General features: G+C 40.4%; 1 protein-coding gene across 3 annotated transcripts in view; it reads left to right on the forward strand.

Annotated features, from left to right (window-relative positions):
- The window catches only part of TEP1 (telomerase associated protein 1), a 153,781-nt gene that overhangs the window by 97,624 nt on the left and 39,973 nt on the right, over nucleotides 1-16,184 (forward strand). For all 3 annotated transcript variants that reach the window (XM_069760560.1, XM_069760541.1, XM_069760550.1), the window contains exons 28-43: nucleotides 1,887-1,979; nucleotides 2,074-2,206; nucleotides 2,280-2,433; nucleotides 3,076-3,212; nucleotides 3,287-3,375; nucleotides 3,462-3,576; nucleotides 3,703-3,979; nucleotides 4,066-4,183; nucleotides 5,208-5,332; nucleotides 12,334-12,433; nucleotides 12,521-12,676; nucleotides 12,751-12,960; nucleotides 13,038-13,194; nucleotides 13,277-13,489; nucleotides 13,713-13,867; nucleotides 14,142-14,252. In XM_069760560.1, the coding sequence (XP_069616661.1) occupies nucleotides 1,887-1,979; nucleotides 2,074-2,206; nucleotides 2,280-2,433; nucleotides 3,076-3,212; nucleotides 3,287-3,375; nucleotides 3,462-3,576; nucleotides 3,703-3,979; nucleotides 4,066-4,183; nucleotides 5,208-5,332; nucleotides 12,334-12,433; nucleotides 12,521-12,676; nucleotides 12,751-12,960; nucleotides 13,038-13,194; nucleotides 13,277-13,489; nucleotides 13,713-13,867; nucleotides 14,142-14,252 (2,343 nt within the window). The remainder of the gene's footprint in view (nucleotides 1-1,886; nucleotides 1,980-2,073; nucleotides 2,207-2,279; nucleotides 2,434-3,075; nucleotides 3,213-3,286; nucleotides 3,376-3,461; nucleotides 3,577-3,702; nucleotides 3,980-4,065; nucleotides 4,184-5,207; nucleotides 5,333-12,333; nucleotides 12,434-12,520; nucleotides 12,677-12,750; nucleotides 12,961-13,037; nucleotides 13,195-13,276; nucleotides 13,490-13,712; nucleotides 13,868-14,141; nucleotides 14,253-16,184) is intronic.

Consider the following 16,184-nt stretch of genomic DNA (forward strand, 5'->3'; position numbering starts at 1 on the left):
ATAGAGTCCCTAAAAATAAGAAAAAATGGTTTATCTATTACATTACTTAGTTCTCTTAGTACTCGTGGGTGTATGCCATCCGGACCCGGAGATTTATCTATTTTAATCTTATTTAGCCGGTTTCGCACCTCTTCTTGGGTTAGATTGGTGACCCTTAATATAGGGTTTTCATTGTTTCTTGGGATTTCACCTAGCATTTCATTTGTGAGCTAGCCGTACACTAGGTTTTCATGCTAAATGTCATCAGCTGCTCCCCCTAGTGTTTAAAAGTTGAAAATATCAATGCGTTTTAAAGAATTGTTCATATTTCATACCATTACAATAAAAATAATACTGCTTATATTATTATTAAGGCAATATTACGGTATATTAATATTTTTCAATTGTAGAAATGTTTCTTGGGGGAGTGGGGTTGACACACTCCCTTTCAGGAATGCTCTAGTTTCTACAAATTAATTATTTTGAAATCTTTTTTACGTATTTTTTCTTTTGCATTTGTTCAAGATTCCACTGATCTCTTGTTATCCGGTCACCTCTACGGCCTGGGTCACAGAGTTTGATCCAAATGCCATCTGTGTATGATCCGATTCTCTCCCGTGAGAGAATTGCAGCACAGGTGTGGAGAAGATGGAGAATTTAATTTCTTGTTTCTGTGCGTGTCTGAAATCCGAGTGCAGTGCCATGTATTACACACACCACAGACTTGTATGATTGCACAGGAACGAACCGATCATCGGATGCACCCACAGCATGCTGGGATTTGTTTTCTCATGCAGACTCAGCATAATCGCAGATCCGCACTGCCCCATAGTATAATATTGGGCTGAGGATCAGATAGCACTCGGCCGTGTTATAAGCACGAGTGAGCGAGCCCTACCGGTGAAACTCTTGTCAATTAACTATGACCATACACACAACTTTGAAAGCGTCTGTACAACCGAAATCAATATTTAAAGCGGATCTGTCACCGGATTTCACAGTGTAAACTTTTTTTTTTTTTATTGCTAAATAGATCTCTTAGAGCTGATGAGGTTGGTGTATTTACTTTAAAAATCTATGTTAGCATAACTGTATAATCCTGGTGTTAGGGTGAGCATTGTAAAAGTCCAGCTATAGAATGAAATATTTAATTGATCCAAGTGTATTCAAACTCCACACAACGAGCCTTACTGATAACTGCAGCTTGTAGTGAACAGTGTGAGGTTGCAGCAGGGAGGAGGGACACTGAGGAGCTGCCAATTCATAATAGGCGGGTGGATATTTAGCTAAACGTTCATGAAGAGATTATATAGTACAACCGACATGGATTTTGAAAATGTATACTGTACACCAGCCTCAAGAGGTGTAAGACATGTATTAATAAATATATACTGTTTATAATGTGAAATCTGGTGACAGATCACCTTAAAATAATAAAGCACATAAAAAGTAAAGTACATGTAATAACCTGTTATGAGCAGAAATACACTAGGATGTATGCAACCTGTATGCAGAATGCACAATGCAGAATGTGTGCAACCTGTAAAGCGCTGCGGAATATGTTAGCGCTATATAAAAATAAAGATTATTATTATTATAGGATAGAGGAGTCTGCTTGGGATCCCATTAGGCCAGAGAACTGCTGGGCATCTGTAACACAAGCACCCAATAATTGTAATGTTTATTGGGTAATTTACTTCTGATGTTCTGGCAGAGAGATGCTGGGCGGATCTGTGAAGCGGTTATTCCCGTTTAATTATTTGTGGTTAAATTTTTATAGTGGTGAATTAATCTTGATCTTTTAGTTATGTTTTTGTAGCTAGCCCGCAGTGGTAATTCACTAAAACTCATTGACTGTCATGAATGTTCCCCCACTAATGACTTTTTCTTTCCATGATTTCATGCAGATGCGTCTCTTGATGACCAAGAAGGGGACACGTGACCCTCTGTATTTAACTCTTGCCTGTGAGGAGCTGCGAGCGAACGCCATCTTTGAAAATGTCCGTTTCCACTCCTTAGACATCCCTCACCAGCATATATTTAATAGTAAGGTAATAACATTATCCATTCTTACCCCTCCGATTACTTGTGCAGCTCTCCGAGGACATCCAGAAGTTACCAGCCACCCTTCCACAATTACTTCAGAAGAGACTAAGTACCTTAGAAGAAGAGCATGGAGCCGACACCATCACTGTCGCTTTGACTGCCATTTGCATTTCACGAAACGGTATGAACAGAGCCTTTTCGGAGTAAGTGTAAGTTGGCAGTTGGTGCTAGCAGTAATCTATATGCTCTTTCAGGACTTTTGGAGAGAGATTTGCTCAGGATCTTGAGTTCTCTGCAGCAGGTTAGGTCTATCTACACAGCCAACTGGGCAGAAATGTTGGTGGCAGCCACTTCTACAGACAATCTTCCCATGGCCACTTTTTCCCTGCTTCTCGGGGGACTTAGAAGGTGAGACCACTGAAGCTCTGTTCTATACAAACACTTTCCGTGCTAGTGGACCTGATAGCTCTTCTGTTTAAGCGAATGTTAATATGCTAGAAATTTGCATTGTGCTGTTCCTCTGTAATTCTACCTAGAAAATAATCAGTTGAAAATGTGCATTACCTTTGCCCTGCTAGTGGGGTGTGTTTCTGAACAGTCTTACATTGTCAGTACTAACAGATCAGAGGTAGGGCGCCGCCAGACGGCTGAATAAATTGGACAGAGATTGGAGCACAGTGTACGGACTGGCTGGCGGCTCTCCTGGTCCGAGTATGGCAGCTTCAGATATTGTTATGCAGCGGTCACATCAAACCGTTACATCAATCAACTTATATATTTCCAGGAAGGACAACAGGAGAACACCACAATGCTGAGCTGTTGCTCCAAAATGATTTTATGGACTATACAAGTATTATTATTATTATTATTTAGTATATCACCATTTATTCCATGGTGCTTTACATGTGAATATTTACTGAAAGACATATGTCAGGAGAGCTGATGGGTCACCTTTTATCTTCACATTTGTCATATGGAAACGATTATCTGCATTATACCAGATTTTTGGGAAAAGCAGACTGATGTTTTCTTTCTTTGCTCAATTTGCAGCGTTCTCGGTCTCTGGAGCCACAACTTAACTTCTGACCCCAGGCTGCATCTCTCTAGCTGTCTTTTACGAGAAGCTGTGGAGAAACGTTATTTTGGAAGACCTGAAGTTGTGCGTGCAGTGCATCTTCTTATGGCCGGTAAGAAGCCTATTCCCTCCTTCCTAATCACATTTATATAATGAAAAGTCATTCTTATTCTTTCTTTCTGATAGCACACTTCTGGACCGTGTCTTCCCCTAAAGATCCCGAAGCTTCTCCTGTTCTCCATGCGGAAGGCCTGAGTGAGCTTTCCCATCACCTGGTATGTCTTCTCTACACAAAATGTCTTGAAAGTTTTATGTTTGGATGTCAATGAGCACAATTAGATGTCTGAATTTAATTTCTCAGCTCAGTGGCATGGAGTTACACACTCTTGGTCAGCTTTTGGTACACCTTCCTTTTCTGCGGGCACATGCCAGTTTGGGCCTCTTACCACACCTGTGCCAGGTTTACAGCAGCTATGGTGAGTGACTGTAGTTTTTCCTCAGACATCTATGCTTCACATAAATGTAGGGTTATTGTTTCCATCCTATGTTAGGTTATGTGTTTTAGCATTTATTCATGTTCATTCCGTGTTTTTTTCATCCAGGGATTGCACGTTCAAAAAGACCTTCATCTTGGGAACACATGGAGACAGATCCGCCAACCCCTGAACCTCCAGTCAGGGTATTCAGGGAATTCATTGAGCGATCCATTCACATTCTATCCCATAATCCTTCTCTGTTTTATCAGTTGGCTCTGAATGAGCCTGATTGTTCCCCTGTTTGCACCCAAGCTCAAGAGGTTTTGGCAGACTGGAAGAGCTCAGAAGACCAGCTCATCACAGCATGGGACAATAAGCCCAACTCTGTCAATTTCTGCAGCAGGTAAGGGAGGGTGGGATGGAACTACTTTGGATTTTGTTGTCATTATTATTTTGTATTAACAACTGAAGTTTCTATTTTCACCGCAGCAAATCCTTGGATGTTCCTTCTACCCCAGGTGGTGTTGGACTGAGTAGCAAAGGAGACTTGGCAGTAGTGGGCACTAGTGATGGCTCATTGCATATTCTTCATACAGACAGCGGAGAGGTGACTACTTCAATTTACCTTTGAGTCAATTATTTTCTATGTTACAGGTTAGAAATAAGGTAAGTCCGCTGATGTGGTAAAACCGACGAATCCCACAGTTTGACAATAAGGCTGTGTGCACACGTTGCTGATTTTTTCGCGATAAAAATGCTATAAAACCGCAAAAAAACGCATTGCGGTAAAAAACGCAGCATGTTCATTAATTTTGCGTTTTTTTTGCGGATTTCCCACTATAAAATGCATTGGGAAACGTCCGGAAAAAAACGCATCAAAAACGCACCAAAAACGCGCCAAAACACGCAAAAAACGCATGCAGATTTCTTGCAGATTACTTGCAGAAAATTTCAGGTTTTTCTCAGGAATTTTCTGCAAGAAATCCTGTACATGTGCACATAGCCTTAAAGGAGCACTACAGGAATATTTTAACTAACTTGCCATCTATATTTTAGGTGTTTCATTTGTTTCATTCCATCTCAGTTACATCCATACACTTTGAGCTCTCTGATTACCAGTTCGGTATATGTTCTCCTGTGTAGACAGTAGATCACTCATCATCTCTCAAATCCATTCTGACAACTCTGTTACACATACAATGCTACTGAAGATAATATTTATGCTTTATATGAGAGACCAGGAGAGCAGTGATATAGGAAGTGAGTCACTACATTGATTTGCTGCAAATTTAGAAAATACATTTCCCATATGCACCCTCATCGTGTCTATACTCTGAGTTCAGAGTCCCCAATGTACTCCTATGAGTTTCTACTTTACACTGCTCTCCTGTGCCTCCTGCTTGTAAGAACCATCAGCCAGAAAGAAACCTATCACAAGCAAAGACCAGGAGAGCAGTGATATAGTAAGTTTGTTACTACAACAATTTTTCTGCAGTGTTAGGAAAAACACACCTAATGATTGTTGCTCTTTAAACTAGACTACTCAAGTACATTTATTTTGGGCTTGATGCTGGTTTCTGGCACTTGTATCTGCAGAGCTCAGATTATATTTACTTGTGTTTGTTTTGCAGGAAATCCGAACTTTGTACAGTGGCTGTGATGGAGTATCTTGCTGTACATTTATTTCTGACTCATTGCTTTGTGTTGGTTCATATGATGGAACATTGGAGATATGGAACATAACAGATGGGTGCCGGTAAGATGGTGATACTTGCTTATTTATTATTTACTGTATTTATTATGCTTTGAATTATATTCCGCAGCGCTTTACATAGATTATCATCGCTGTCCCCAATGAGTCTCAGAATCTTGATTATTACCAATCAGTATGTCTTTGGAGTGTAGGAGGAAACCGGAGAACCTGGAGGAAACCCACGCAAACACAGGGAGAACATACAAACTCCTTGCAGTTGTTGTCCTTAGTGGGATTTGAACCCAGGACCCCAGCAAATAACAAAAGCATACAGTGAAGGTCATAGAAATGGGCTATAGTATATGAGAGGAAGCCTCATTCTACACATGAATTATGTAGTTTAACCCCTTCACGACCTTTGAAGTAACTATACATCATGGTCGAGAAAGGGTTCCCAACCTTTGACATATAGGTATTTAATGGTGATCGTGCGCGACACAGGAGGTGTTCCCGTGCAATCGCTGCTAGGAGCTCGGCTTATTTTGTAGCCGAGCCTTTGCTGTCACAGCCAAGAGTGGTGCTTATACTCACTAGGCTATTTAACCCCATAAATGCCATGATCAATATTGATTGCAGCATTTGAGAGGCTAGGAGAGGGCTCCTGCAATTTGGCACCCTCAGGACATCATCGCGAGGTCCCGATCGCTGTCATGACAACCAGAGATTGCAATGATGACCTCTGGGTATGCCAGCTACGGTAACCTGTTTACACTGTGTTCCAAATTATTATGCAAATGATATTTTTCTCGGATTTTCCTAAATGGCCGGTGCAAATGACAGTCAGTCTAATAAAAGTCATCACCCGTTAGATTATACATCGAATTTTATTGAAGAAACCTCCCAATGATAACAGTATAATCTCCAAAATAAATATAAACTCAAAATGCACTGCTCCAAATTATTAGGCACAGTAGAATTTCTATACATTTGATATGTTTTAAAGAATAGAAAATGCTCATTTGTGGAATTTGCAGCATTAGGAGGTCACATTCACTGAACAAAAAAGCTATTTAACTCCAAAACCTCCTAACAGGCCAAGTTGCATGTTAACATAGGACCCCTTCTTTGATATCACCTTCACAATTCTTGAATCCATCCAACTTGTGCGTTTTTGGAGAGTTTCTGCTTGTATTTCTTTGCATGAAGTCAGAATAGCCTCCCAGAGCTGCGGTTTTGATGTGAACTGCCTCCCACCCTCATAGATCTTGTGCTGGATGATACTCCAAAGGTTCTCTATAGGGTTGAGGTCAGGTGAAGATGGTGGACACACCATGAGTTTATCTCCTTTTATGCCCATAGCAGCCAATGACTCAGAGGTATTCTTTGCAGCATGAGATGGTGCATTGTCATGCATGAAGATGATTTTGCTCCTGAAGGCACGTTTCTGCTTTTTAGACCATGGAAGAAAGTTGTCAGTCAGAAACTCTACATACTTTGCAGAGGTCATTTTCACACCTTCAAGAACCTTAAAGGGCCCTACCAGCTGTTTCCCCATGATTCCGGCCCAAAATCATGACTCCTCCACCTCCTTGCTGACGTCGCATCCTTGTTGGGACATTGTGGCCTTCACCAACCATCCACTACTCCATCCATCTGGACCTTCCAGGGTTGCTCGACACTCATCAGTAAACAAGACTGTTTGAAAATTAGTCGTCATGTATGTCTGGGCTCACTGCAACCATTTCGGCTGTGGCCGAATAGTAGGTTTATGCACCACAGCAAGCCTTTGAAGGATCCTACACCTTGAGATTCGAGGGACTTCAGAGACACCAGCAGCTTCAAATATCTGTTTGCTGGTTTATAATGGCTTTTTAGCAACTGGTCTCTTAATCCGATGAACTTGCCTGGCAGAAACCTTCCTCATTCTGCCTTTATCAGCACAAACATGTCTGTGCTCAGATTCAGCCACAAATCACTTAACAGTACGATGATCACGCTTAAGTTTTCAGGAAATATCTCATGTTTTTATCCCTTGACCAAGGCATTGCACTAGTTGATGCTTTTCAGCAGCAGAGAGATCCTTTTTCTTTCCCATGTTACTTAAAAACTGTGACCTGCTTAATAATGCGGAACATCATTTTTAAGTAGTTTTCCTTTAATTAGAATCACCTGGAAAACTAATTATCACATGTGTTTAAGATTGATTTCAGTTATCTATTGAGCCCTGACACACAATAACATCCAAGAGTTTATTTGAAAAACAAAAAAATTAAATCTTTACGAAACTTAAATCCAGTTTGCATAATAATTTGGAACACAGTGTAGACCATGCCAGGAGCCTGGTTTAATAGGCTTCTGTCAGTGTAATACTGACAGGTATAATGCATTGCAGTGCTTGTGCATTACACTGTATTATATAAGCGATCAGAGTAATAAAAGTTAAAGTCCCATATAGAGACTAAGTAAGGAAAAAAAATTAAATTGTAAAAAATCTAACAATAAAAAAAAAGAAAATATATTTTACCTATGAATAGGTGTATTTATGTAAAAACAGAAATAATAATAAAAAGTACACTTATTTGGTATAGCCGCGTCCGGAACGACCCAAACTATAAAACTGTCACACTAGTTAACCCCTTCAGTGAACAATGTAAAAAAAAAGAAACAGTGGCAAAAAAAACGCTTTTTAATAATACTTTATTTATATTGTCTTTATCGTGCATGCTCATACTTTATTTCCAGACCTACCAGGAAACACCCGTCCTTCTCTTTTTCCCTCCTACACATCTGTTAATACCGTACTTATTATTGCAACAGTCATGTGTATTTAAGGGACTCATTTTGACTCTCCATTCCACTTTTACCCCTGAGGAAGCAACAAATAAGGTGGTGATACGTATGGGGTCCTTTCCTCCTCCATCACATCTTGTTCCTATTTAACAGAAGAGTAGGACTAATGTCATTGAAGTACAATGCAATATTTCTCACCTAGCATGCATATGACATCGTATGACATGCATTTGCAATTTGTATGCAATGCATTTTTAACATCAGCTTTTACATTCAGTAATTTTCTGTAATTTAATAAGAATAAATAGGCTAGATGTCCTATAGATATTTAGTGTCACAAGCCTCCTACATAAAATAAACTAGCATCCTTTAGTGCCTTTGATATGCCATTAAAGGATGTTTTACCTTATTGAACCTATTAAATAAATAATTAATTTAAAAATAACTACATGGAATACCCCCTTTTTTAATAACCAGCGGCGGGAAAGCAGACAGCTGTGAGCTGGTGTTATTACTTTGGAAAGGGGCTAATATCCATGGAACTTCTCAGCCTATTAATAACTGCTCACAGCTGACTGCATAGCCTGTGCTGATTATTAAAAAGGACTAGTCCCCCCCCCTCCCCCCCCCCCCAAAAAAAAAAAATGATGCGGAAGTTCCCCCTAGTTTTAATAACCAGCAAAGGCTAAGCATACAGCTGCAGGCTGATCTTAATAGGCTGGGAAGGGGCTATCGATATTTATCCCTTCGCAGACTAATAACACCAGCCCTCAGCCGCCCCAGAAATGGTGCATCCATTAGATGCGCCAGTTCTGGCACTTAGCCTCAGCTCTTTCCGATTAGCCTGGTGCAGTGACAATTGGGGCAATGGTTTTGGGGTTGATGTCTATTGACATCAAGCCCAGGGGCTAGTAATGGAGAAGACACCCCCATTACTAACCCTGTAGTCAAAAGAAATAAGCGTGCACACACACAAAAGTCCTTAATTGTATAAAGCACTCCCCAACATAGATTCTCATAGTAACCTCTATGCGAGCTGCAGAGTACAGCATGAGAAGCGCCGCCTTTGACCTGAGGTATCCTTACTGATGTCAGCGCTCATCACAGCAGCCGTGTTCACATTCTACTCTTTGTGTTCCAGCGGCTATGGTAAGTGGTCATGTTACTGATATCACCGCTCATCACAGCCCCTAGATGTAGTAGAGTCAGGGATCGTTGTAGGACATCCATATTATGAATTTACAGCAGACCCTGTGATTTTTTCTTCTTCTTGCTAATGAATGGGGAGGAAATTTGTCAGGGAGTGCTTTTTATAATTAAGTGACTTTTGTATTTGTGTGTGTTTATATCTTTTGACTATGGGGCTAGTAATGGGAGTGTCTAAGGCTAGGTTCACATTGCGTTAGGGCAATCCGTTAAGCGCATAGCGCTAGTGGATTGCGCTAACCGAATGTTTATTTTGGGTCCGCGTTCGCCGTCCCCGCTAGCGCAGATCCCCGATCTGCGCTAGCGAGGGACGGACCTCGGATGCTGCAAGCAGCGTCCGAGGTCCGTCACAAAAGAACGGCACATCGCTAGCGCGTGCCGAAAATGGCATGCGCTAGCGATGCGCTACAGGCACAAATCACATTGCTGTCTATGGGTGCGCTAACGGACCCATTGCACGGCGTTAATTGCGACATTAACGCAATGTGAACCTAGCCTAACAGACATCTCTCCATTACCAACCACTGGGCATGATGTCAGTGGACATTGCACAGTTGACATCAACCCCAAAACCATTACTCTGATTGCCACTGCACCAGGGTATTCAGAAAGAACCAAGTACCTTAATTGGTGCATCTAATGGATGTACCTTTTCTGAGGTGGCTGAGGGCTGGTGTTATTAGTCTGAGAAACGGCCAATATCCATGGCCCATTCCCAGCCTATTAATATCAACCTGTAGCTGTCTGCTTACCCTTTGCTAGTTACTTTGCTAGTTAGTTAAGGAATCATTTACTAACATTGGTCAGAGTACAATGCAATGTTTTGTCGCATTGCAGTCGCCAAGTTTATGCTAAAGTCAGTGCGAGGCCTTAACCCTATTATGGACACACTTAGTTTTTTTACAAATCCTTTTGGCTTTTTTTAGATGTTTTCATCGTTTGTCTAGATTTGTCCTTGTATTATGATACAGTATTTTTCCTTATTTTGATGATCACAGCATTTGCATACTTCTTTCCTCCTTGCACATACTGTATGTTTCCATTTTAGTATGCGCTTGTATGATCCCATTTATATTAGTAGTAAATCAGATTTTTTTTGTCTTTAAAAAGTGGAATAAAACGTGATCACAAAGTCAAAAGGAAATGCAAAATGGTATCACTGAAACCATCAGCTTGTCCCAAAAAAGACAAGCCGCCATTCTGCTCCATCAACTTAGAAATAAAAAAAGCTATAACTCTCAGAATAAAGCGATGCAAAAAAATATTTTTTTCTATAAAATAGTTTTTATTGTGTGAAAGTGGCAAAGCATAAACAAAAATATATCAATGTGGTATCATTATAATCGTTCTGACCCAAAAAATAAAGCTGCCTTATCACTTTTACCACACAGTGAATGAAATTAAAAAAAAAAAACAACTCCTGAATTGCTGCTTTTCCTTTCATTCTGTCACCCAAAAATCATAATAGAATGCATTAAAAAAGTTATGTGCCCAAAAATAGTACCAATTAAAACATCAACTTATCTTGCTAAAAACAAGCCCTCACATGAATCTGTTGGCTGATATATGGAAAAATTATGGCAATGCACAAACTTTTTTTTGGAGAAAAACCCCTCCCGTTTTTTAGTGTGTGACAGCAGACAAACATAAAAAATATATAGTATCACTGTAATCGCACCAACCAAGAGAATAACATTTTACTTATACTGCGTGGTGAATGGCCTAAAAAATGAATAATACCATTTCTTGACCTACTGTTGATTTGTTCACTCGCCTCTCAAAAATCGCAGTAAGGCTTGGTGCACATTTATCCTGCGGTCTACACTCAGGGCTTACACCGAGATTTCCGTGTAAATCTTTAATATACCTGTACGTGATTCAGATGGAACCCTTGGCAGAAGATTTCCTATAATGAGGCCGATGGAGGCATAGTGGACGCTGTCTGTCCTATGATTTGGTATATGTCCGTCTTTTTAAGCGTGCATAAAAGCACAGTCTGCTACAGTTTTGTGTAATCGGAAAATCCACTCCTAGGCTGAAGCCTACATTTATGTGGGTAAATAGGATCCTCCTGTGATTAAAACCTCCAGAGACTGATGGGTGGAGTACTCGGTCAGAGAGCCTATGTATACAAATAATAAAGGACTGGCCATCACATCCAAACAGAAAACAAGTGTGTACAGGTGCGAACTAAGAGTAGCCATCTCCCTAAGTATCCAACAAATAATTAGAAGTGATGGTCAGTCATTTGTTATTTGTATACATAGGCTCTCTGACCTGATCACTCCACCCATAAGCCTCTGGAGGTTTTAATCACAGCAGGATTCGATCTACCCATATAAATGTAGTCTTCAGCCTAAAAGAGGATTCAGGTTACATAGGTTCCCAGCAAAGAGAATCGTCTTATCACGGCTGCTGGGTAAACATGAATTGGCCAATTTATGCGCTAAGTATTCTCATTTATTTCCTATTTTCTTGAGCAGTAATGCAATTAAAAGTTCATATATTTAATGTTTTCATGCTATAGCACTACAGAGTGCATCTATTTGTTGGTTGTACGTGGAGGTGGCTACTTGGTTTGCACCTGTACACACCTGTTTTCTGTTTGGAAGTGACAGTCAGTTTTTTGTTATTTGAAGATGGAAACAGACTGGAGGATGAAGGGGTTAATATTGATAAGTAAAAATTTAGTTTTTAATAATCCGATACCATATTTTCTCAGCCAGAAGGATGAAATCAAGGGAGTAGTAAAATAAGGGTTTTCTATATGGGGCCTTTAGGATTTATTCACAAGTTGCTGTCAAGAAGATGATTTTCCCACAGGGATGCAAAAAAAACCATGAGAAAACTACTGATATATATATTTTTTTCAAAAGCCAGCTTGTCCATGTCTTATACTTAGACTATATACTCCATAAGCCATGTTGGCCACTCCGGGAGCCAGTTTGGACGTTTTGGCTGCAACGCAATAAGAAATGTCATAGATCTTAGAGTGTTATGTGAACTGGATTACTTACTACACTGCATATCCTACCCAAATCATTTACTTATTGCTTCTTTTTACCCAGAATACACAAAATTGAAGCTCACAGACGACAGGTCACAGGATGTTGTGTTAGTGCTGACCGCAGGCAGATACTCACCTGTTCATTGGATTTTGATATCAAGGTAACTCCTCTGTCTGGAATTTTTATTTTGGGTTTTCTTCTGTTTAAATATACTTTTTTCATTAATTCTAAAACCCTTTGTTTCCAGATATGGGACACAAGTCGTTGCACCCTCATAGGCTCCAGCTCCTTTTCCAGTCCTCTGAACTGCGCAGCATTTCATCCTAACCGTCATGTGGTTTGTGTGGGATCTTGGGATGGCAAAGTATCTGTAGTTCAACTGGACAATTGGAAAAGAAGTGCTGTAAGTGAGGATTTCCAGTGATAAGTCATTGTTCGGTCATATTAATGAGGGGTTCAATGGCGTTTTTCTTTCAGGTTCTCTGTGGTTCCTCATCCGTCAGAACAGTGTCCTTCTCATCAGATGGCAATGCTGTGGTGTCTGGGAGTCTTGATGGATGGGTGTCCTTGTGGTCGTGGGAAGCACAAGTTCTACTGTCTCGGTTCAGGGCTCACAGTGGCTATGCACTGACTTCTAACTTTTTGAGGCATGGAGAATATCTCCTAACTGGTGGAGAAGATGGCAAGGTAATGTCTTCATAAGATGAAATGGTGACTCTAGGTGTCATTTCCAGGATTAGTGATAAATCTCATTCTCGGTGCAGGTGCAGGTGTCGTCCGGTGGACTCGGGAGGCTACATGCACACGGTTGTGTGAAGACTGTCCTATCTCCTGCGCTTTCTGTAGCTCTTTCTCCTGACAGGGAACTGTTTGCTGTTGGCCATCATTCTGATTCAGTTTACATCTATAAAGTTAAAAATGGTAAATTCTGGGAAGGTTTCTATGGCTTATAGAAAATATACAGCATAATGTCATGTTCTCAAGTATTTTGCTTTCTTTCCAGGAGAACTTGTTTCGCAGTGTGCGTTGGAGAATGTGGCAGTGGGCAGTCTTGTATGGCTCTCTAATAACGCACTGGCTACTGGCAGCTCCGATAGCTTAATTCGTGTGTGGACCATATCACCAGGACAGTCTTCTTGTCATCTTACTCTGTGTGGACACCAGCGATCTGTTGAGGCCTTGGCATTATCCCCCCAGTTTCTAGCATCAGCTTCTGGTGAGGATTGCTGAAATCTATTTTAAAACATTGATATGACACATAAATTGTTTTTGGCGTCGTCATACATGAAGATAATGAACAAGTTACCATGATCAATACGGGTCATATAATTGATTGAATAATGTAAAGTTAAAGGAGATATTGAATTATATCTACTATTTCAATGGTTAATTCAGTATAGAATTTCTCATTAGATAATTGTGATATTTTCTTACTCCAGAGGATGTTTCCATCTGTCTGTGGTCCGTGGATAATCTTATGATGGCTGACCCATCCATCTCTCCCATGTCTATTCTTCGGGGTCACACTGCAGCTGTTACATGCTGCGCTTTTAGCCCAGGTGGCAACCTGCTGGCTACTGGTGGGAAAGACCGGGTAAGAAGCGAATAGTGGAGTGTGGAAGACATGCGTAATGTGAACAGAGTTGGTGCTTGTAGATACAACCATACAATCATGAAGAGATATATCTTGGTGTTTTTGTGAGAGTGAAGTCCGAGGATGGTACAATGACCAGGAGGCATGTGGGACTCTGCCATCCAATAAAAGACTGTATAGATGTGGGACTCTGCTCATATAATGACACAATGGATGTAATATGCAACATTCTTTATTGGTAAATGATCAGTAATTGAGTTTTATTCTGTCACAGTCTCTTCTTTGCTGGGACGTCTCCGTGAATCCCCCAATTCTTGCGCACACTCTACTGTCATGTCACAAGGACTGGGTGACCAACTGTTCATGGACAGATGACAGCATGTTGGTGAGAACCAAAATTATTTTTACGATGTGATGTAGATAATGATGCTGAAATGTATCTATATATCCTCTGTGGATGTAGGCTTGTGTAAATCCTTCTGTCTCTTCATGTAATCTCTGACAGATCCAATGTTGCTGATATCAGATCTCTGTGGGACTATATCACCACTTCCAGGACTTCTTGTTATTTACACTGAAGATACTTCTTAATAACATTGTCTCTATGTATGGCATCACTGTGGTGCTGCAGAATAAATTTTTTTTTTAATTCGTTTATTGGTTCAGAATAAACAAACATTACACACATTTGCATTATCATCATTAATTATGCCATGGAATACAAACAGATGCAAAACATCGTTATACCAAAGATTACAAAGGTAGTGTAGTGTGCATGTTAAATCATTAGATCCTTACAAGAAAATACCTAATATACAACTTTAACAACTTTAACCATTAATAGTGAGTCGCCAAAAGGAAAACAGATTTAAATCCTGCTCTATAAGTGATGCCCCCGAAAACAAGCCCACCTTTCTATGTAGATGTCTAATCAGTGCAGACTATAGAGTACGATAAGAGGAATTCCATCTGCCCCATATCTTTTCGAATTTACCTGGACAACCTCTATTTTGATACATTGTTTTTTCATATGGGATAATCGAATTCACCAGATCAATCCAAACTCTAAGGGTCGGGGGGGAGCCACCCATCCATCTTAACGCCAACACCTTCCGTGCCAGAAAGAGTGTCTCTCGGAGAAAGATCCCAGTACAATGATCCCAGGACTCCTCATCCCACACCCCGAACAAACAGGTCAATGGCCTGAGCGGGACAGGGATTGACAGTATAGACGTTAGTAATGTCGTGACCTCTCTCCAGTACTGAAGAACTACAGGGCACCTCCAAATCATATGAATAAAATCTGCATCAGGCACATGACACCGTAAACAATCTGACGAATGTAAACGACCCATTTTAAAGAGTCGTGTCGGGGTCAAATAGGCCTGATATACTATATACAACTGAGTCATCCTATTATTGACTGAGGGGGAAACTTTAGTTGGAGATTCTAGAATATCCTCCCATTCTTCTCCTAGTACATCAGGAAGGAGTTCCCCCCATTTCCCTCTGACAGAATTGATGACAGACCCGCTGCAGAATAAATTTGAAGCCAGTTGCATCCTTGATGGTATTGCATGATGAGGGCAGATGCTTTTTACAAAATTAGAATATAATAATAATAATCTTTATTTTTATATAGCGCTAACATATTCCGCAGTGCTATATAAAAATAATTTTTGCTATATAATTTTTGCACACATTATCATCACTGTCCCCGATGGGGCTCACAATGTAAATTCCCTATCAGTATGTCTTTGGAATGTGGGAGGAAACCGGAGTACCTGGAGGAAACCCACGCAAACATGGGGAGAACATACACACTCTTTGCAGATGGTATCCAAGGTGGGATTAGAACCCAGGACTCCAGCGCTGCAAGGCTGCAGTGCTATCCACTGAGCCACCGTGCTGCCCTCAGAATATCATCAAAAAGTTAAGTTATTTCAGTTCTTCAATACAAAAAGTGAAACTCACATATTATATGGAGTCATTACAAACAGAGTGATCTATTTCAAGTGTTTATTTCTGTTATTGTTGATGATTATGGCTTACAGCCAATGAAAACCCAAAAGTCATTATCTCAGTAAATTAGAATTAACAAAAAAACACCTGCAAAGGCTTCCTAAGCATTTAAAAATAACCCTTAGTCTGTTTCAGTAGGCTGCACAATCATGGGAAAGACTGCTGACATGACAGATGTCCAGAAGGCACAAGGAGTGTAAGCCACAAAAGGGCATTGCTAAAGAAGCTGGCTGTTCACAGAATGCTGTATCCAAGCATATTAATGGAAAGTGGAAGAAAAAAGTGTAGTAGAAAA

Source organism: Ranitomeya imitator, chromosome 1 (genome assembly GCF_032444005.1).
Source record: "Ranitomeya imitator isolate aRanImi1 chromosome 1, aRanImi1.pri, whole genome shotgun sequence".
NCBI classification, from domain to species: domain Eukaryota; kingdom Metazoa; phylum Chordata; class Amphibia; order Anura; family Dendrobatidae; genus Ranitomeya; species Ranitomeya imitator.